Consider the following 23,745-nt stretch of genomic DNA (forward strand, 5'->3'; position numbering starts at 1 on the left):
GGTCGGTGACTTGAAGGATTTTTCAAAAATGTCCGTTTGTTTTGTGTTTTTTTTTTGCAGTACACTGTTGTCAGGTTAGATAAAATTTTTGAAAAATAGGTAAGGTATTAATTGACTGAGTTTTACATTGTGTAAGTTTTCAGTCATTGGTGTGTATACAAGTAAGAAATTATTTGAAGGAAACTGACATTGCAATTCTCAATGGTTCTCATAGAATTTGTCTTAGGAACTAGGCTTCCTTATTAATTTTGAGGAAGTATGCAGAATTTCTTGTACCCTAACAAATCAGTACCTTTTATTCATGATTTTTTGGTTTGTTTGTTTCTCTTTTAGGTAAGTCATGACTACAGAGTGGACACTAAGGACCACTGATATTTTTGTGGTAGGCTTTGTCTGGAGAGCTCTCCTTGAAGTTTAGGAAAGCTGGGTGTCACAGACGAGGGAGAAACATGAAGAGTTAAGACCTGTAATGCTGTAGAAGGCTGTAAAAGAGGTGGTCATGATAGAATATTGTGGTTTAGAGCATGCTGGTCTTGGTTGTGGTTTGCCATGGTGAAGCAAAAAGCAGCAGAAAGAATGATGCTCCGGTCTACTTTGCGCCTAGATGCAGCACATTTTGAAAAACTCCTCACACTGGCATTAATTTATTCATTTTTTTGAATTTTTTTTCTTAAATAATATTTGCAGTGAAAATTGCCTTCTTCCACTTACCATTATAGTCAAAGCATAATTGTGCCCAGTGATGCTCTGATTTGCAATTATATCAGAGTGTACTTTTTGCAATAAAGGTCAAATTGATAATTCTTTTAGCACTCCTGAGGCCTGCAGGATAACCCATAAATATGTGTCATTTTTGGCCCATAAAATTCCCTCAAAACCCTCCAATTCCTATATATTTGAAAAATTTAAAATCTTTTTTTTTTCCGGGAGCTGCCATCTCACGGAAAAAACATAAAAGTTTACAAGCCCCACGTAATCCCATGGCTGTGTAAACATATGTGCTGGTGTGTGGGGAAAGACCTCTGAAATACCTATCATTTTTCACTAACACAAAACTTGCTGCTTTCTGGTGCAAGTAAGAGCTGAAAAGAAGCCCTGAAGAACTTTCAGGAGGTAAAGAGCTTTATGTTACTCAATAGCTGTACCAAAAAGGAGGCAATAGCTGAACACGGGATTCAGGAACGTAATGCTATCATTGACTGTAGCACAGGCTGTCATATTAGAAATTCATCTAGTTCTCCAAGAGTTTTTTTAGAACTTTCTTTTTTGTCCTGGAGATGATGTACTCTATTCCCAGAAACCAGAGTGAGAAAGCATTCCCTTTGTTAGTCAGAGTCTAAGTTATTTGGAGCCTGTGGAAATTTCACCTGGGGTTTCCATCAGCAAGAGAAGCCTTAAGGCAAAGGTAATAGATTGATCACTCCTGGTGCATGCAAGGAAGGAAAAGATGAAAAGCCCTTGTAATGCATGTTCCAGAAAATACATTAACTGTATTCCAAAAAAATGGACTGCTTCTCTGTCTTATGAAATTACTAGATTTTTCAACTTTTTGGAATGGTTTAATTTTTTTTAGAGGGAGAGGGATAATATTTTTTTATTTGAAGAAAGATTATTGTAGCTTTTCACAAAACAAGAGGACAAACTGTACTACAGCCTTCACTGCCTTGTGAATATCAGGAGGTAGTCAAACAATCTTTTTTTGTTTTCAAGAGAAAACATTGAATTTAGCATGACAAAAGAAAACCCAACCAAAATGATTAATATCTTTTGAAAGAGAAAAAGAAATCTTCTCATGTGGAATGTGTCACGATTTCAGTACAATGAAATATATTTCTTGGTACTAAGGTTAGCACTGAGGCATGTGAATATATCTGTATAATCAACAATATATTGTTCACATATACAGATAAATTCTTTAACTTTCAGTGCAGTTTGGAAGGTGTATTCAAATATTTCTAGTGACATTAATCTAACACGTTTCAAATCTAAATTAGGTGACAGGTCCAAAACTTGCCTAAATAAAGTAGAAGGCAATAATACAAATAGTATATCAGTAATTTGTTTCACAGTGGGGCATAATGATGATACGAAATTATCTCATAAATATGAAATATTTAAATATGAAACAGATCACAGAATTCTGAAAGTATTACTTAAAAGATGTATTCCAACTCTTCTGTTACTTCTGTGGGAATTTGTTTTTTTGCTTGGTTTTCTGTGTTTGAGCCCTGATTTTTAACTTACTGCTTTTTCACTGTTTCATTCTTTAATCAACTCTGATATGTTGCCATTGTGATACACGTACCTGGCTCTGCACTGTGTTGCTTGGCCTGAGACCCAGTTTGTGGAGAACTGAGATATTTTAGTCTCATTTAATGTCACCGAACTGGGGCACTTGACCCGGTGGTCATAGCAGCCCAGTTGATCTGCAGTCACTGTGTGATACCACGCACCAGCAGAGAGAAATCGCTGTCATGCTGAGCCAGGGGTGTGCCCAGCATCCTGGAGGAGAGCTGTGTGCCCTCCCACAGGCTCCATGTCTTTTTTTGGCATTTGGAAGAGCTTTTTCCCCCCTCAGGACTCGGTGTCTGTAATAAGGGCTCTCTGTGAGCTATGCTTTAAGCTGAAGACAGAGCACTGACTTGCTCGATATCTGTGCAGGACGGCATGTGAGGAGTTTTAGATCTGTGCTTTGTTTTCTGAAGTAGCTCTCCATTTTCCACTGAGTGGCATCAAGTGGCTCCTATGGCCTACTCCTATTCCACCTCTAGCAGTGCAATACTATCTTGTCTCCAGCTGTCTGCATTTCCACTTTGCCATGGGAGCTAGTCTTTCTCTGTCTCCCCTTTTTTTGCAGTCCTCAGAGGCAAATCCTTTCTAGCTGCAGGGCTGAACCTCCGCTTTTCTTTGGAGTGGGACAAGTGACATTTCTGGATTAAACATGTTTGTCAGGTTTGTCAAAACAGGGATGGTGGACAGCTACTTGTTATTCTGTAATTAAAACTGGATTATATCATTTTTCTATATGCAGAGTAATTTGTACTGCTGATGAAAAATCATAGACATTTCCTTGTTTGCAGTGCCAACTTTTGAATAACCCAGAAATTTTTGCTGGTATGGAATTAAGATACTGAATGTTGACAGCACTTTCTATTCTCTCCTCCTCATTTTGAAGTAAAATTGCAAAGCCAACCAACTTTACAGAAATAATTACATGTTTCTATTTTGAGCCAGTTACTGTAGAAAGAATGGGAAAAAGAGTGGCAACAATGAAGAAAATTATTTACTTTTAAAGTACCAGTTTTACATAAATAAATAAGTAAAAAAGATATATTTGTAATATGTTCTAAAGCACGACTGAGATATTCACTAATGCCTTTGTTCACTGAAACAGAGTTCTTGACTTTAGTAAGGAATATGTTTGGGCCATAGAACAACTTAACGTTTCCCGAAGTGTTGAAAATCCCAAATAAAAATTATTTGGCAGATGTAAGAATGGTGGCAGCAACAATATAATAGTCTGTGATGATGGTGGATAGAAAATAGATCTCAAGCAACTTTAGATCAAATCTTTACCAGAAAACATCTTGGCAATAAACTCTGGCTGTTCTTGGTAACAGATTATGGCAGACTGCTAGATTTCTTCTTCATTGTGGTTTTAACCTATTTTGAGTAGAGGCTAAAGAAAGTTGGGAAAAGTTTTGTCCCTCAGCCCACAAAATTTGGTTTGCCAAACAAGCAACAAAATTCATCTTCTGCCTTCTCAGCATTTTCCTTCCCAGAGGGCTGCATAAACCAATTTACTCCGCAAAAGAAACATGATGGCGTATCATATTGATATGCTTTTTATGATGTTGCCCATAAAATCATTAGATTATCTCATATACTTCAGTACAAGTACATTTAGCTATGCATACTCATACCCAAATGCATTCATACCCATTTAAGTGAATTTGGTAGTTAATGAATTCTTGTAGTTTAAATTCAGTACAGTTGAGTTCTGATCACATTTCTCGATGAAATCCTGTTTAATGACATTCCCAGGTAACTTCATTATGGCAGTTTGAGCATCACAGGAGACAGTAGTTAAGTCAGGACAAAGATCCTCAGGTATGTCTCTCTCCCTGAGACTTTATTAAATTGAGAAATCATTCAAGGAGTCCTTGAAATTCAGAAGCTCAACAGCTAATAAAGGTTTTAGCTTTAAAGCCTTATCCTAGAGTATTTCTTTAGATGCCTTTTGTCCCTTTAACTTCGGGAAAGCAGAACTCCTTTGGGCATGGCTAGATGGAGCCATCTCCTGGCCAGACTGCATGGAAAACTTGGTTGAACATGAATATGTCCTAATTCCTGCCTCGGTGATTAACTTTGCTGTAAATAAAATAAGTATAAACTGTGGAGGAAGTGCTTCTTGCAGACTGGCAGAGTTAGGTTCCAGTTTCAGTTTATAAATGTAATATGCCAAAAATTAAAAACCAACCATGTGGATGCTTTCTATGATGCTTTCTTGTGCATTGTATGAACAGCTAAAGAAGAGGATGAACCACCAAGTGTGGCCCATTATTATAGCAAGGACACAGTGGTAATCGACCATTATTTTGAATTACAACACATTTTGGGTGAATCATCCCTAAAATACTGTTTTACTAGAGTGACATGAGATGGATGTTAACAAATGATTTGGTATTTTGTTTATCTTGTGCTGTGACGAACTCAGCCCTTTGGTGGCTGGATGTCTTCTGTTCCAAACAGAGCCCTGTCTTCTGCCTCTGCCTAGGGCTAGAAAGGTACCAAAGGATATCCACTTTCACAATGTGGATTCATCTCTAGGATAGTTGAGTAAACCACTGCAGCTCCATGCATTCTTTTTGATGAAAAGATGTAATTGACATGAGAATAACAAAATTTATGTCTGTGAGGGCTTCCATACAAAGCTAGCCATCAGTAAAATTCTTTGTTATTTGTTATTCTTTGTAATCTCTGCTATAATAAAGCTAAGTAAAAACATTATTTTCCATGAGAGTCAATCTCAGTACTGTAACAAGGTACTTGATATTTTGGGGCCAATTATCCCTTGATTTGTTTCAGTATAGGGTGCAGATATATAAAACTAAGTATTATGTACCTGTACAGGCTACTTAAATGTGCATGAGAAGGTTTTACTGTAGAGCCTCTTCAATTATGGGCAGATACACACATTCTTGCAGCAGCCCAAACTAGAAGTCTGGTTTTATTTTTTGTAATACAGCTGAATTACAAGTTTAAGGCTTCTGTTTTATTGCATGGCAAGATATGAAATTTGAGTTATTGGGTGTTGTCAAGAGCTCTGGATGAACATAACTTTTTTTTGTGTGGAAATAAGACATCTGTTCCTTACAGCTGTATTATACCTGAAAGCTCTATTACAGACACTGCTGAAATTTATCATTTTTTATACTTTAACAGTGAAAAGAAGTGCTTATGGCAGTGGGATTCAAAAAATTACCCTTCAGCAGATTTCTTTTATCTACCTTTTTTTTTGGCGGGGGGCGGGGAATGATCAATTCAACTCAAGTCCTTGCACTCTGGTTTCCTTCTGCAGAATGGAGATGATAATGTTTGCCTACTCACCAGGGACACTTGTTAATGCAGGTGCTACTCTTTCTTTACTGAGGCTAAAGGTTTTATAGAAGTATTGAGATGTTTTAAAGTTCTTGCAAAAACAGATTTCTCAGGATATGAATGCATCGCATACTTTGGAACAGTACTTAAAACTCTGGTACTGCATCATTTTTTGGAGCAGGTGGGAAGTCATTTCATTCAAGCTGTCTTCAGTGACCTCTATCTTAAATGACAGTATATCAAGTTGAATCAGTTTGTGTTCATTCAGTAATTATTATGAATTGTTAGCAATCTTTGTCTAAAATTTGCATGTTACTTTCAAGAGTGAACTAATTTATGTAATTTGTATTAATTCAACAAAATATTTTTCATGGGTAAAAATAGAGAAGGTGTAAGAAATTAAACTTTGCTTTTCTAGGAATATTAATTTAAAAGCATTTATGCACCTACAGCTAATATGTCTGAATTAATTTTTACTGTATTGTTTTTCAGGGGGATCCGATATTGAATACCTAGATTTTTATAAGCCAGTGGTGTGGTTCTGGATCCTTGTTGGGCTTGCTTACTTTGCAGCTGTCCTCAGCATGATTGGAGACTGGCTAAGGGTCATATCAAAAAAGACAAAGGAAGAGGTAAGAATATTTTGAAAAGGGAAGAAATACTCCTTTTTATAAAACTTTGAGTAGAATCCAGGTGGCCTTACAGGTGCTTTTGCACTTAGTGTGTATAGGTCAAAGCTGTTTTTGTGTGAGCTCTAATGCTGCAACTCAGACTGCAGGAAACTATGTTACAGTCCATTCAAACATACAGTGTTTTAATTTCACATGTCTGCATAGAAAATTAGATTAAATGTATTATTATATAATTATTATAAGTGTATAATTATTATAATTATTTTATAATTATTGTTAGTGTATATGAACAGTTGCACTTGATTTATGAGGGGAAAATATTCTTAAACTACTGTTCTAGGTAGTAGAATGTAGGCTTTAATTTTTAAGGCAAAAATCATTCTGTGTTGTTTCTAAAAGAGATGCAGCTATGTAAAGAAAATACTTAATGGTTAATTTACATATTTTATAAATGTAATATATCTCATCTATTATTTTATTTTATTATTTAATTTTTATTCATTTTAAGTTTTATTTTATTTTTCATTAATAATGATTGATTTTATTATTATACTTATTTCTCTATTTCTTAAAGGCCAAGCTTTATAGTGGTAAGAAAATAAATTTTTCATATCATGCAAGGTATTGGAATGAAATATTTAAATATCCCTGGGTATATTTTACCATAATATCTTCCACAGAATTACTTGGTATTTGTAGTCAAGTATATTGCTTTCAATTGAAATAGGTCTTCACTTGTAAATTTCACTCGTTTTCACTTGTTTTCACTTGTATTTATTATTCCAATGATACAACGTTTTAATTTTTGTCATTTAAGAAAATACTCTGGTTTTGAAATTGAAAAATTTCCTGCAATTGTAGCGTGCATCGGGTTTTACTGGAAGTCTGAGAAATTAATTTTGTTTGAAGCAACATATTATTTCCCTCTAATTTAGCTTGAGTTCTTTTGCACGCATGAGTTGATTTGTGCTACTCAAACATAAAAACTCTAATTTGTTTTTGATGGAATGAATATGTTGGCTACTGTGCAGTGGCCTGCTACTCCTGCTACTTATACTGTTAAATAGTTTTCCTAGCTCTAGGGCATGGCATCAATGCCTAGATGTATTCCTGGCAATCCTTGACTTCCCAAAGCCTGTGCTCTGAAGGGTAGCTTACCCCTACTTCTCTCACTGCAGCCCCTCAGGGTGCCTGCCACCTTCTGAGCAGGGGCAGGGCGCTGCTGGCAGCAGGCAGGAGGGTGGGAGCTGGGATCCTGGGCAGGACTAAACCCACTTTGTAAGGAATGTGGGGTGGAAAGCCCTTTTCCATTGCTTTTGTTGCGCTCGTGGTTCTGTGGTTAGAGACAGCACCGTGACAGGTCTGCTGTAAATACACTTTTAGCAGGCAATTCATAACCTCTTAGCCCTGAAGCAGAGGACAATATTTATTTGAACAGTTTCAGTTCAAGAGTGTCATCTTTTGCCACATGCTGTAAATTTGAAAAGGTATTTATGACTTCCCTTCCACAATGAGCTTCCTAGTGCCCTCCACAGATAGGGAGCAGCAGATATCATCTGGGTGTTCCCATTTGCAGATTCAACAGCTGGCAGGATCACAGCTCTGTTTTCTAGAAAAGCTGCCTTTAACAGCCAGCCTTACACGGCTTACACTGACTGCAGGGAAACCCGTGCATCCTTTCAAATGCCAGTAGACTGCATGGTTGTATTTTGTTATTTTGAGCTTCAGAATTAGGTTGGCCTCACCCATTTTCCCCTCTTCAATAGGAAGAAGTAGGAGAACAATGGAGCAGCTCCCCAGTGAAGTAGTCATAGCACCAAGCCTGCCAGAGTTCACAAAGCATTTGGACAATGCTCTCAGGCACACATTGGAATTTTTGTGCAGGACTTGGGTTGGATTTCAGTGATCTTTGTGGGTCCCTTCCAGCTCAGAATATTATATGATTCTAAGAGTGGTGTTTCCTCCTGGAAGTCTCCTGGTGTCTAACTATTCTCACCTTGGGGCATTTCCTAAATTGTCTAATTTCCCTGGGTTACTTGTGTCTGGATGTTTTGGAAAAAATATGATGTGACTGAGGCACTATGGCTTCAGACTATACAAAAATAATCTCCAGGCTTGTTTTTGCTTTATTTTCTCAGACACTGACATATTTTGGTTCTTCACACTACTTCCTGGAATTAATCTGATCTTTAACCTCAGTTTTCTCCTATTCTGTTATCCAGAGCATCTTATCCAGAGATCTTAGTTTCTTGACTATATAATTGAATATATAACACACTGAAGTTTCAATCTTATAATGATGATAATATATTAAGAATGTTTGAATTTTGTAGCTCTTTGTGAAGCTATTTCAATATAGACTAACTCTGGAAAGGATTTAAAGACACATGAATTGAAGAAACCCAAAAATACTTCCAACACATCAAAAGCATTCCTATTTCTATCAGGGGAAACTGTTTGCCAGGTTATTCAGTGCAGTGCTGAGCTTTCTTTTTTCAGGCACTGGGAATGTGTAACCTAGTCCAGCTTTTCATTCTTTCTCACCTTTATAGCCTAAACAAGCATATTCATTTTGTCTACAGCAAGGAAAACCTCATTCTTCAGATATACCCAAATTCTCTTGGCTGAAGCAGGTATTGGGAATTCTGCTATATACAAGTCTCACGTGTGTTAGGTTAGATTAAAGACAGACATAACATAATTGGTGCCATTTCTGCAATTAACCATATCTCTGATGGTCAGAAATCTCCCTCCCTATTTCTTAACCCATTGCTTGGATGTGTGGGAGAATTGTTAGCAGGAATAAAATGCTTTAGCAGTTTAAAATTCTATAGTTTTAACAATAGCAAATACCAGTTTGAGAATTGAATTATGATATACCTTAAGTTATGTGATAGTTAGAAAATACAAAAAAACCCCTGTCTTCTATCCTAACTAAACTGTAGGAAGAAAGTAATATAAATATATTGCATTTTGCTATAAGATTGGCTTATAAGCATTTTACTAATATTCACTTTTTACAGGTTTCATTTTATGATAAAAACTGCTGTTATTAGCTCATTCGTGCTATCTGCCTGGGAAAATCTGAGTGAAGATGCTGAAGGAGTTCAGTGGAAATGTAGTTATCAAATCTCTTTTGTGCCAGCAAAAGCAAGATGAGACTGAATTTCTTGTCTTTTTTTCCAGTTAAACCTAAATTTACAGTGGACTGTTCCAGCTTCTATGAATGCAGATTATAGCAGAGGAACATCTCTGGAGTTCCAATATCCATGAGTGCAGTGAAAAACCCTAGTTCAGAGTCTGGGGTATATTTTTTTTAATTGCCTTGGGGAAACACTGTCAGTTCCTGGGGAAATAGCCACCTACACCTAAAAGTAGCCTTTGAAGTGGGAAACAATGTTATATATTAAAGCCTATTGAGATACAGAACCCATGAAAAAAAAAATCTGCAGAACTGTGATCAATGCACTCTGGAGACTGAAGCAGTTTAATTTATTTCCTAGGAACAGGGTGCTGAAAATCTTCCTGAAAATTATTTGGATTGTTATGGGCATCAACAAATAAACAAGGTTTTGTATAGGACTTGTATCCTACTTTCTCGGAAGAAAAGAGTAGTCTAACATGTTTTAGATACAGGGAGGAGCAGATCATTCAGTAGTGATCAGTTGTGCTGGTTTCAGCAGTCTAAGACCAAGCAGCAAAATCTAGAGAATGTTACCTGAGTCCAGAATGAAACAGAGAGGTTGCAAATGTTCTTTACTTCCCCTCAACAATCAAAACTATAAATCATCAGAGGTATACCTCTTTTTATAGGCAGCTGTAATCTCTTTGCTTTTTCCAGTAGTCTAAGGTAAAAAGTATCAATAAATGTCATCGTATTTAGGGCAAGAAGTGAAGTCCTCCTTATTCCAGGGAGGAGGCATGTTGTTAATGAATATCACCTAAAATATATAGTTCAATTAATATATTTTAATGTATTTGTGTCGTTCTTAGAAGCAGTTTACATAAGACTTTGAGGTAATAATGCATTTCACTGTTTCAACAACAACAAAAAAAATCTATCTTTTTCTCAGTATAGTACCAGGAAAGTTTGCCTCATGCAAATGGATGTGAGACAAAAAAAAATCTGATCAGAAGTGCACTAATGCACAGAACTGCTGTTATTTTGATATTAAAATCCAGATAACCAGTATGTCAGTCAGTTGCTCAGGTGGCTTTTGTCTCCTGAAACACTCTGGAGAATTTTGAATGCCTCAGATGGGGAGGGAAGTGAAAGACAAGTAGAGACAGAAGTGGGAGTTTTAGAAGGATTGATCTGGAAGCAGCTCATACAGTAAGATAGATGAAATGTCAGAAAGTCACTGGAACATGCTGTGTGCTGTAATCTTAAGTAGGCGATCTGTCTCTGAAGTTCAGCCTCAGCTATACTAGCTTGCCTTAAACTCCCTCCTCTTCATTATTCTCTACATTCTGATTACTCAGAGCACTTTTAAAGTATTCTGATTTTAGTCTCTTTGAAAGATAAATTTTCAGCAGGATTTTTTTTCCTTGTCATATTTTTTCTTTTACTTCTGTATGCAGCAGCTTCTGAATTCCAGCATTTACAGCAAAAATGCTTACCCAACCTACAATCTTAGACATTTGGCCTATAGATCCTGGAGGATCTTCACTGTGTATCCAGGTGACAGACTTGTTAGACATTGGCTCAGTTTGGATAAATGATTTTTTCATGTTGTTTGTCTTTCTTTTGAATTGAACAACATGTACCCAGCTTTAAAGACCAAGCCTAAAATTTTATGAGAAATAGCACATTCACTTCTTGTGGAAATTCAAGAGGCAGTTGCTATATTGGATATTTATAAACAAATTCAACAAATTTGACTCATCTGAATCATCATTCAATTTAATCTTCTTGGCACCAGTGACAGAGCTGTCACTCAAGTCTGTCAAAACAGAATTAGACTTGTCATGATGATGGCATGGAGATTATTGCACTCCCTATATTATTTGTTGTCTTTTTATTAGCTTCAGGTTGAAGGTGCTCACCCTTCACAAGGGATAAGCATAAGGGATCCAGCATAAAGAGAACTTGAGCCCATTTCTCACATTGCCCAAAGAGGGACCCTAGATGTAGGCTGTATTCATAAAAAGATGAAAAAATTAGTGGAGTCAAGTGAGAAACAGTTTTGGAGGGTTTTCACCCTCCAAGCAAACAGATTGTCCTCAGAGGCTGTGTAGTGAGGGTGTTTGACCAAAGAAGAGGAATAAGTTGTTCAGTTGTTCAATGAACTCTTGACCTGCCTCTCCCTGTTTTAAGAAATAAAATCACTTAGAAATGAAGATGGTAGAGAATAACTGTTCAGTCTGGTGATCAGAGTCACTTGCTGTCACTTGCTGGTCCATTTTGCATTGTTTCAAGTGAGATGGGTCAGCTTCTGAAGGAAAGTTTTATTTTTGAAGAAAACGAATGTTTGGACTTTTCTTATATCCACTCCCCCCAAACCAACCAACCCACCCCCACCTCCTAGCAAAAGAAAACAGACAAACAATCCAAAACATAAAAGAAAAACAGGCAAAAACCAAAATATCTCAAAACAAATTCCATCAAAACATAAGCCTAAAACCCCAACCAACCAAAGGCCAAAAACACAAACTAAACTGCAGCAGTTTTACTCATTTTATATCCACAAGTTCACTGAATTGGTCAGGCTGGTGTGGAAGTCTGTTCCTAGAAAGCACTGAATTGGAAATATTTGTGGGAGACAAATATAGTGTCAAAGCCATAGTGTGCAAAGTAATTTTGCAAAGCAGTGATTAATAAGGGTAACTATTCTAAGATGTACAAGCAGAGAATCATCAAGTTTCTTTAGGAAAGTGGTAATATTTTGCAGATGTTATTAAAAGGCATATTACTGGAAAACAGCCCCTAAATTTGTGGTCTAAACTTCAGGAAGAATGCAGAGAGCTACAAAAATGGCAAGGGGAGCATCTGAAGAAAAATCTGTCTTGCATTAAGAGGGTTTTTTTCCAGTACATCCAAGATGTGCAGAAAAGTCAATTTGAGAAGGAACAGGCATGTTCATAAAGGGGATTGTTTTTAATAATTTCTATGAGATGGGGAGAAATATAAAATATTTCTACAGTCAAAACAACTGCATGTCTCCAGTCAAATTTGACTAGCAACAGAACAAAAAATCTAACCAAAACAAACCCAAAATAAAAGGTGGCAGTACAGTATCTCTATAGCAGCCCAGAGTCTCAGGGATGTATAAAGAGTGATATTGGTGCAAGGAGGAAATATAAATGACTGACCTGGTTCTGAATGCAATGCAATCTCTTCCTTTCTATGAGTTTAAGTTATCCTGGTGATGTTCCTGAATCTGCCCTAGCAACAGTCTGTAATACTGGGTTTCTATATTGATCAGTCTTTTAAAAGTCTGCTGTGGTAATATGAGCAATAATGAACTGGAAAGAACATCTTGTTCTGAGAATTCCTGGAAAACTAAACAGCTGATGGCTTTTGACACTTTTTTTGAGATCTTTCCTTGTTTTGTATACTTTGGACATGTGATGCTCACTTCAGATTCACTACACACACAGATAACATTTCCACAGTTTTGCTGTGGTTATATTTATAATTGTATCATGCCTCTTAGCTGGGCATACCAGACATTTAGAGACTGCTGTTTTGTTACTGTATGTTGAGTACCAGGTCCTGGTGGGGTGCTGATTACAGGAGATGTGCTGCCAAGTACTTCCATGAGGAGCAGCATGGCCCAGGGCATGGGAACACTGTCAGTGTCTCTCATGCCAGCCCCTGTGCCTGGCCCTGCTCTCCCACAGCATTCAAAGAAGAAAATTACTCCAGTGAAGGCTGAATGCAACAAGGGAGTGAAGGCAATTGAATGTGAAGCTATTGAATTTGCAAAAATAAAACTAGGGCAAGAGACTTGTACTTCATAATAAGAGAAATTGATTAAAGTGAGATCAGTTATAGAGATAGCATTTCTTGGAGTTAATTACCCATGAAGATTCCCAGAATGTATGCTATGATGGTCTACTTTGAGAAATCTGAATTCTTGGAGATAAGTTGTAATTGATCCTTTGTTACAGCAATAAATATTTCTGTGGTTTACTTTATTGTGAGCTGAAAATATTCCAGGTTAAATATCACTGACATCTTCATGATTAACATTCCTGAAAACTTTACTTTTCTTTTTTTAGGATAATCTCAGTGCTTGGATATTGTTAGGAAAAGACTCCAGAACATGTTACTAATGCTGAGTATATGAATGTGATAGCTGTCTTGAGGATGAGTTCCCAGACAAAGCAAGTTCAGCAGAATGCCCTTGCAAGTAGGTGTGTTGACATTGAGGAAAATGCTTTGCAATTGCAGATAAAAGGGACCAAAGAAGCTATGGAATACTGGCTTTCACAAGGGATAGGTGCAGTTGTAATACTAGTGTTGAACAGTTCTTGCTGGGACTTGACCAAGTAGTTACTATAATCATTCCTTACTACCAAGTAAAAACTGAAAATCCTTTTTATGTTTGTTCTTTTTTAGCATATCTTCATAAGCTAAAAAAAGTCCAGTGAGTTTATGAAACAGTTGTTGTCTCCTTCCTCTGGGAGAAAGTTGAGGCAGTCTTTCAGCTGCCTGTGGCTTGGATTTCATTATGCTTCTAGTATAGTTCATAAAACATTTGCTTTTCCTGACTGCAGCCAAGTTGTTGGCTGCATAGTGCAGGCAGAGGATACACACTGTTCTCCTGGATCACCTTAAGCTCAGCTGCTAGAGCTTTGTGCAAACCTAAGCAGTTTCTTGTGGCTAATACAGGTGCATGTCATTCACTCTCATCAGGTTGAAAGAGGGGTTGGATGGCTCCCTGAGGCAGCTGAAAACACTAAATAGAACTGATTTTAAGTGATAATGTCAACATCTTTTTTTTGTTGTTGTTAATCTTTATCTTTGGAAGTTAATAAAGCAGAAGAATAGAGAGAAAGATAATCAGGCCCATAACTTGTCTACACTACTGAGGCTATACACATCCAAACCTGTGCAAAGGGGTATCTGGTGGGCAATATTCAATAGTAGTTCTGAGGAAATACCTAGCATAGTAGTCTTCATATTTACAGAAAAAACAAAAGGTAAATCAAATAATCATCTCTTGTGTTGATTCTTTGTATATCTGGTTCTGTTTTGTAGGCATTATTTTTTAGGCTGTTTTTATTTTATTGAATCAAACAGTGTTAGAGGAAAAGGCCATTTCTTCCATCTGCCATCTGTTACATCTCCACAAAACATATTCCCACAGCTGCCACCATAGATGTTCCTCCACAAATAAAATAATCAAAATTTGTGGGCTCTCTGCATTCCCATTGGAGAATGTGGTTTATTTCATCCAAGGCATCAGATGTGTTCATGGAAGTTATGTGGGTAAAACCAAACTATCATTTCTCACCAGAATGAACTCACAAGCATTGCTTATTACAGGACTGAACAATCCAGTTTCTATCAGGAGAGCATTGTTCCCAAAACATTTCTGACCACTATGGCTACAAAAACACAATTGCCTATGAAATTGATGCCTTACCCAAGAAGATGACAGTTTCAGAAAAGAGAGTCTTTTCCCCTCTGATATTTATCTGAAAAACAGAGGGATATGTATACCAGTGAGTGGAACCAAAAAAGGTATCACTTATTGCTTCATGTGTGCCATTCACCTTGAAGTCTAAGTCTGGTATCTTAAAGACCTGCAAAAAAGAGCTCCCAGCTACAGAATTGAGGTCCTGACAGGATGAAGGCATAGAAGATGGTGGTTCATCATAGCAGATGGACCTGGGAAAGTGCAGCATGGGTATCTCATTAATACCTGTGGTATTTCTTGTGTTTTGTGGCTGTTTACCTTTAAAGACCACTAGAGCACACTCTTCTCTAAACACCTGTCCACAGCTATTTTGGGTATGTACTAATAACACTATAATAGCAGGAATACTGAAAGCCGGACCATTATGTTGGGAGTTTTAGGTGGACTATAAATGAGATTCCCTTCATGTGCAGCAAATGCACAGGTTTCATTAAAATTTTTTGTGAAGCTTTTCTTGTTCTCTTTTGCACTCTGGTCTTCTCTAACTGATAGAAACTGTGGTGGTGAATAGAAATTTGTGTCCAGCAGCAGCTGGGTTGAAAAAAGGTGGAATATGCTTGCCCAGAACTGCAGGAAAGTGAGATGGCAGGTAGGAAACCCCTCTGATGCACTCAGGGATAAACCCACCCAGCAGCTGAGTTGTTCAACCCATCACCCCTCTCTGTACCTACCTTTTTTTTTTTTAAAGGAACTTTGTGAACAATTTCTGTGAGCACTGGCTGAATTTCCTGAGAGCTAAGACAAAAATGTTATGTTCTGTACTCTGCTGCTTGCATAATTTGACATGTAATGCACTTTCTAGTTTTGTCTGAGTAGCATATCACAGAGAGGTTAATTGGATGTGTTATTTTTAAGTAGCAGGATAAAGTACACTGGAGAGTGTACTCAAAAATGGAGCTATGAAAATTCGGAGAATGCATTAGGGAAAAATGCGAGAAATTATACACAGAGGAACATCTAGACCGTTAAGAATATCTGTAAAGAAGGGCACTTTTTTCACCCTAAAATGTAGTCAAATGGATACCTCCAGCTTATCTTCCTGCTTTTTAAATTCAATTTTTTGGCTTGCACTAACATGCTCATCATAAACTGTATGAGCCCTGTATGCCAAAGAGAAGGAGCATAGTGCTCAGCCATGACAGAAAAAGCTGCATGACTTGGAAATATATGTTTTCATTTTCTTGCATGACATATATAATAACCCTATTTTTTTTATTTGCAACTCAGTGGTTTACCTCCTCCTGAGTATATCATAGCTTTCATGTCATATATCTGAGCTCCATCCAAGCAGGATATATTTCTTCTCCCTCTGTAAGGAGAAGTAGATTAACTGATTATACTGTGATGTTGGGGTTTTTCAAGAATATCCCCGAGACAGAGGAGCAAAACTAAGGCAAAGTTAAGATAGGCAACTACATTTGTCTTGGTCTATTTAAGGATGTCCTTAATTATGCTTCTGTTCGTTTGTTTTTCTGCTAAAGCACAGATGTGGCTTAATTCAAAATACAGATTACTTGTGATTGGCTACATGGCTTGTGCTTTCCAGACACTTAATAGGATGAGTGGTCGTCCTGAATGGTGGGAAGTTTTACTTGCATTAGTATTTGCATAATTCTGTGGGTGTCCAGAAAGATTCTCAAACTCTTAACATGTATAAGGAATTAGAACAAATGTACTGAAGAATGAAGCAGGTGCTTCAGTGTGTTCAAATGTTTTTTTTTAGTTTCAACAGTAGCATCCCCTTGGACATTCATACATTCTGGCTTATGCTGTTGGCCTTTACCCAAGTGTGGAGCTCAGCAGGACAGAAAGCTAAAACACAGTACAATGAAACTGAATAGGAACATTTGATCCTACTAGAGATATTGACTGAGAGCCAGTTCTAGGACATTATTCATTTAGATGGATTTTGGCAGGAGTAGGTGAAGGAATGATGGCTTAACGTCCATGTTTGTTTTTTGGTTTTTTTTTTCTAGTTCTGTCATGTTCAGTACATTGGTCTCAAAGTTATATTGGTGATTGTGTATGTGTGCAGCCTGGGAACTGTTTGGTCATTCAGGAAATTCATGTGGTACTTTATTGATGTCTGTTTGTTTCTCACTACAAACCCCCCCCCAAAAAACCCAATAGTGGCTTTAAAAAGAATTAATAGAACGCCCCCCACAAATGGTTCAGAGGCAGTTTCTCATTATATCCTAAAAGAGTAAATGTGACATTCCACCACAGGTGGACACATAAATTGGCACAGACATTTGGAGGTGTTACTGGAGATGACCTGTGGTATTTGAGACATCCTCATAGGATAAGGTTGGATATGGTGCAGATCATAGAGGATACCCTGGCAGTGGTACCTGGTGGCCAGGAAACATGGGCTAGGAAAGGAATTGTGTCAATGCAGTTCATTTTTTGGGAAAGTCGTGGGTGTTGTTTTTTGGGGGTTGTTTGGGGTTTTTGTTGTTCGTTTTTTTGTTTGTTTGTTTTGGGTTTTTGTTTTTGTTGTTTTGTTTCGTGGGGAAGTGTTCTGTGTGGAATACTTAGTTGTGTTACCATATATCATAACTCTTGAGAACTTGCTATTGAGACTTGTCTTCCCTGAAATCATAAGGCAGTAGGGTGCTACTTCCTGCTTCTTAAATACATAAGAAAGTTACTTGCTGTTGATGTTCAATGTAGCTAGGTTGATACTCCTTGTGAAATATGTCTAACACCTTGCAGACTAATTTGGATTTTGATGTGGAGGAAGTCAATTCAGGAGCTGTGATAGGGACCACGTCCCCATTACCAGTGGCATTTCTCTTCCCTGAAGGTTAAAGTGAGAAGCAGCACCAGTGCCGCTTCTTGTATGACTGAGCCGGGCGCTATCACTGTGACATGTTTTTCCTATTGCTTCTGAAATATTCTGTGACATTCAGCCTTATGTTAAGTACGTAGTTGTCAATAATTTCTGTGACTAAGAGACCTTGTCCTCATGTCACACTGCCCCCAACTATGACAGCTGTAGAGTCTTACAGCGCTGTGCTGTAATGAGGCGAGAGATCTGGAGAAAAGTAAATTGTTGTCACAGTAGATAGGTATGCCAAGAATTAAATTTTTTTGAGCAGCACAGGCAATAGGAATTTCAGTGGCTCTGCATGAGACATTTTTTTGTTGTCAGAACCCAGATGAAGAGGAGATGTAATGCAGTGTGTTAAAATGTCATAACCTAAGGACAGAAAGAACCCAGATATACTACAGATATGTCCCTATGGATCAATGAGAGATCAAATTATACAAGCAAGTTACTAATGTACACTGGTAGTTAAAATGGCACTTTTCTTATAACCCTATTCTTACAACCCTGCTTGAGTCTGTAAGTGCTATGGAATTAAGAGTTTTGTTTTAAAGAGGTAACATGTTTGAATGCATTTCAGTTTGCATGAAAAGTAGGGGCCAAAAGTAGTGATTTGGGGCATGCATAGTTCAAACAGCACTGACCTCCTGGGTCTTAATGTGTTCCAATTCCCTCTGTATTACTACTAATGCATCTGATTCTACCTACCAGTAGCATTAATACTAGCATGTTTCAATTTATATTTTTCTCCTATGATTTTAATATAACCCAGTGTCACAGCTTTGGTGTATGGGCAGGTAGAATTGTGTCCACCATGTTAGTGTTCCACACCACCCTAACTGGAATGAGCCTATCTCCAAAGGCACATTTATTGATGCTCTTCAGCTGGCTGCATAAACTTGCTTCCCCAAAGAAATCTCATAGAATTCAGACATCAGATATCCCAACAACTACAATTTTAAGACTCCCCTGAACAACTTGAATGCTCAAGAGCAGCTTGCCCTGTGCAAGACAGGTCCATCACTAGGAACGTTCTGAGCCTATCCTAAAGGTCACATAGATATGCTTTCTTCAGAAACAATGCCAGTAGATTTTCTCTCCTGGACAAACATAAAATCATGTGGGAACTAAAAAACAAAACAAAAAAGCCCAACCAACCAGCCAACCAACCAACCAACCAACCAACCAAAAAAAACACCCACCTCCCCCCAGAAAAAAGTGAAATATTATGTGGAGATAGTTCAAGGTAGTTGTATCTTCCAATAAGTTGCTGAGATATAATTTTAAATCCTGATAGAATCTCTTGAATACAATGCCAGAGATGTGTGCCTGAGCAAAATACCTGGTCTATTAAATGCTTACACAGCTGGTGAGGGGTACATATATATATACAGTAAAAAAGAAACCTGTGTACTGCCTTTTCGCTCCCCTAGGCAGAACCATTCTCCAGCACCTGGGCAGCTTGCATTTACTAAGACTTAGGAAAAGGAGAAAACTGCCTCAGGATGTGCACTATTTATCATATTTTTATTACTTGTTTACTACAAGTGAAAATGTTGGAGCAGCTGAGATGTTTCAGCACTGCAGATTTCATTATTTTCAAACTTGAAGTGCAGTGTGTCTGATCCTAGCTGCACAAATTAAATACTAATAATCATTCAGCTAGGTGAGACCTCTGTGTATTGCAGATAATTACCCTTGTTTTAGAAAATATACATTTGTCCACATTTGTCATCTCTGTAATTCACTGAAGTGGAGAATGATATAATAAAGTGACCCTTGGGTAAAGAGACCTTTTTGTTTAGTTTCTGGAGGGGAAAAGTTTTCCTGAAACACTGTCACTTCTGGATGAGCTGACTAATTTTTACCTTCATTATATTCCTCTTCTCTACTGCACTGCAAAGCATGAGTGAGCTCATGGCTTTTTCTCTGATGGTTTTGCCCCCTATATTTCTCTGTGTAAATTCTTTTTTCATTTCTGTTTTTTCCAAGTCAGAGTTTGTTTGCCAGTGATTGAAATTCTGGAGTGAACAGTCGCAATTAGACTAATTTATGTGGGTTAAATCCTCCTGAAATGCTTTACTTTGGAGTTATAGTTATGAATAGTCTATACTCCCTGTGCTGTACCTTCCCAGTATTAAGCTGTTGAGGGAGAAGAGATTTAAAGAGAAACAACCTATTTCCTTTGGAGTAATAATGAGATAAAATCATCAAAAGGTGCCTCCTGTAGTTACCTACGTAACTTATTTAATGTAACAGTGACTGACATACATAGTGTAACAATGACTGAAATACAAGTGCAAAATTATAAATAGTAAATAAATTACGGATCATAGTTTACTTCAGACTAGATCTGCTCAGTCTACCTTATGCCATATCTGAGGAAAAGTAAGGATGATTTGGGATTCAGGTGGGAAGCAGACATGCCACTGAGGTGACTTTTAACTGTTGCTGTGTTGGTGCTATGTTTGAGCAAGTACAGAAAAGAGGATGCAAACAACTGATGGTTTCCTTTAAAAAAGCTTTTCTGTCTAAATTTAGAAAATTCTTTGCCAAGTCTCCCAAGGATCTTTCCAGAGACAGTGAAAATGCTCATAAATAACCCCTCACTCTAGTAACAATACATAACACAGCCTGGATTGCTGGGATTTCAGCATCCCCTGACCAGCTGGGTATTGTGCAGCTGTCAAGCCTCTGTAGCGTCCCTGTGTTGTTGACTATGATCACAATAAAAAAAAAAAAAAAAGATCAGCAGGAAAGATTTTTATTTGTGTTTTTTGAAGTGTTGTTAACTCTTACTAGAGCAACTTCTTATTTGCTGTCAATAAAAGAGTAACTCTTTGTCATGAGAAATTTGTGCCGGTGGCAGCAGCAACTCTTTGGCAGCCCTGCACTTACGAGGCTCCTGAAGATAAAGTGTCTGAAGTCCTCGGTGCCATAATGCTTCCTTTTTTTTTTCCTGACTTTTGCTGCAGGTCGGGGAGTTCAGAGCCCACGCTGCAGAGTGGACAGCCAATGTCACCGCCGAGTTCAAGGAGACTCGAAGGCGCCTGAGCGTGGAGATCTACGACAAGTTCCAGCGGGCCACCTCCATCAAAAGGAAGCTCTCTGCAGAGCTCGCTGTCAACCACAACCAAGACCTGACCCCCTGCAAGAGAACACTGTCAGTGAACCACCTGACCAGCGAGAAGGACCTCTTGCCAGCTCTGACAAAGACGGACAGCATTTACATGAATGGTTTGACGCCGCACTGTGCAGCAGAAGAGATAGCCGTGATCGAGAACATTAAGTAGCCATGACTTTGGATCCCAGCCCTTGGGAAGCTCTCGGCTTAGACTAGCCATACACCATTTTTTTCCACCCTGTTGATGACCAGTGCTAGCAGCATTTTATATGTGTGCATGAGTTCCACAGAAAAACTACAGTCCCGAGTTACCATCGCATCTCTTCAGAGACACAAAGACGAATGGCACTGCTGTTTCCGAAAGATGCTGGAACAAACAATGTTTTCTGCCTTTATCTGCCCAGACTGTTTTTCACTTCTAATGTGCCATATGGCCTCACGAATGAATCTCACTTGTTTATGGTAACAATGTAGCTTTGAGGGATCAGTCCTTAAAATTTCAGGGTCTACCTTACTGAGCCTAGGAATGGACCATTTCTGGACTACGACACATTTGTAAATGGCAAGAAATTCTTATGCAGCCTTTTACCTAAGAAATTTTGGTCAGTGCCTTATCTTTTGAAGAACCAGAACCTCTACAGTTCCTGTACAACTTTTGTTTGTTTGGGTTTTTTGCATGAGAAGTGTATTTCATTTAAGCCTTTTGTTCTTCTTGAAATGGTGGTGTTTTAAAGGTGTCTGTTGTGAAGATACCAACCAGCATGAATGAATGCCAAAACTCAACAATCATCAATTGATGTTCTTAGCTCCAAATTTAAAGGCACTGCAGTTTCAAAAGTTGCAAACCTGTCCCCCAGAAGCATTTTGTTTTACTCAGGTCCAGATGATACTTGTTCACGCTGACTTGTAGGATTTGCAGGCCCTTTTCAGGTCTTAGTTTTCCAAGCAGTGTTCAGCAGTTGTTTTTCTCTGCCTCAGATGTACCAAAAAAATCTGCAGCTTATCTATCACTAAATTATTTGGTAGATGACAAGAGCAAATAAAAATTACTGTTTTCATGAGAGGCAGGGGGAGGCTTTAAATTGCTGTGTTCTAAATAATCACATCCAAAAAAACAATGCAGAAGAACACAGCTATTTTTAATAAGCATAAACCTTCTGCCAGATATTTGGTATGAAAAGGATTCTTAATTTCCTTTCTAAGCCAAGTCACCCCAGAGGCTACATGATATTTTACCCGGGAATCCTGGTGGAGTGCTTTCCTGAATGTCACGTGGGCTGCCTGTGCCAGAGCTGTGGCTATGTGGGAATGCAATTGAAACTGGTATCACTGTGACTTTCTACATTTCAAATAGAGATGGCTCTGAATATCAATGCAGGCATGAAGAAGAGCTGATAAATAGCACAATCTGAATACCGATGATTGTTCAGACAGGATAGGCTTACAAGAAGCAGATCTAAACCAGACTGTGGGTTTTCTTTATTGGTTTTAAGAAAATACATTAATTTTGTACCTTCTGTTTTGCTTATAGGTGTACATGAGATTCAGAAGAAATGCAGGATGGAATGGATATTTTTTCATTTTTTTCCTTATGTTAGTCTATTGTAATCTGGCTGTACATAAAATTAATGGAACAGGCCTTAAAGAAAAATTTAGGCTCTGTAAATTAAAAATGAATGGGACTTTGATGATTGGGCATGATTCAAGTGGCAAATCTTACAGCATCTCTGACCATTAGATAACATGCAATATATGAATGTTCATGTTTTTTGGATGCTTAGCTTGTTTTCTAATAAATATAAGTTAATATGTAAATTCAGTGTAAATATCAGTCAATTAACATTTACAGAGAGTACGCTTTTAAAACTAAGAAAGTTCCATGACACAGCACCGAGCAATGCTCTTATAACAAAGACCCTTGTCTCCCCAGCACAGTGTTCTGAATGTCCACATGGCGAGGGTACTTCTTGCCATGTATAAACTGTGAATTGTAATGAAAAATAAAGTTTTTAATTAAAATAAGCTTTCCTGAATCTTCTGCTTGCTACAACTGGAATGCTAAGGATTAATTTGTGAAATTGATTTTTATGCTTTCATTGGTTACAGAGTATAGCAGTTTGCCACCTACTTTAATTTTAGCTGGTTTAGCAATAAAGGCTTGACTTACCCAGCGTAGAAATTACTATTTTTTTTTTTCCTTGATATTAAAAATTATTCTCTTTGGTTGTCATACCTTAAGTTGTGTTTCTTGCTATTTTCTTTCAAAGACTTATCAGGATTCCGTTTCTTCCATCATATGCCACAGAGCTTCTGGCAATTGCTCCGTCCTTGCCCTGGGGGAGGCAGAGGGGGCTCTGCCCATCTGTGCTGCTGGTTCTGGTGTGGTTGCTGGTACCTTTCTGCAGTGTGTGAACAAGCAGCCCTAGGGAGAGCAGCCTTTCACACTGCAGCAGTTTTTCTACAGGGGCCTCTTTAATTAGGTCTTGGCCAAGGGCATGAGAGCCCACACCAGCCTTGGCGGTAAGTGAGGAAGACTGGGGTTTTTAAATTATTTAATTCTGATTTTTGTGGGGCGTGTTTTAGTGCCTTTTGAAACTGATTTTTCAGAAAGGGACAGCTAATGTTCAAAGTTCATTGTCCTCGATTCCCTGAGATATCTTATGTTAAAGCCTGGTATCTCTCTAACCAGCTTGTTTCCAGTTACCAACCTACAGAAGTGCTTGGTTTTCTGGTTTCTTAAATTTTAGACTCTCAGGACCTGCTGAAAAGAGCATATTTTTTGGAGATCCTGTGGCAATGTTTGAGATACAAGTATGGACACGTAAACCCATTCAGTTTTCATTTGGTTTGACTTTTGAATATGATCTCTGGAAAAAAAATCCCCGTTTACTTATGTTTTTGTTTTTCCAC

The 23,745-nt window shown here is 37.9% G+C and overlaps 1 protein-coding gene across 12 annotated transcripts in view; it reads left to right on the plus strand.

Annotated features, from left to right (window-relative positions):
• The window catches only part of KCNK2 (potassium two pore domain channel subfamily K member 2), a 131,121-nt gene extending 108,048 nt beyond the window's left edge, over positions 1-23,073 (plus strand). For all 12 annotated transcript variants that reach the window (XM_086878661.1, XM_023922834.2, XM_086878663.1 and 9 more), the window contains 2 exons: positions 6,094-6,233; positions 20,687-23,073. In XM_086878661.1, coding sequence (XP_086734787.1) covers positions 6,094-6,233; positions 20,687-21,004 — 458 coding nt within the window. In that variant the 3' untranslated portion in view covers positions 21,005-23,073. The remainder of the gene's footprint in view (positions 1-6,093; positions 6,234-20,686) is intronic.
• Positions 23,074-23,745: the final 672 nt, after the last annotated feature.

Source organism: Cyanistes caeruleus, chromosome 2 (genome assembly GCF_971803275.1).
Source record: "Cyanistes caeruleus chromosome 2, bCyaCae1.hap1.1, whole genome shotgun sequence".
NCBI lineage: Eukaryota > Metazoa > Chordata > Aves > Passeriformes > Paridae > Cyanistes > Cyanistes caeruleus.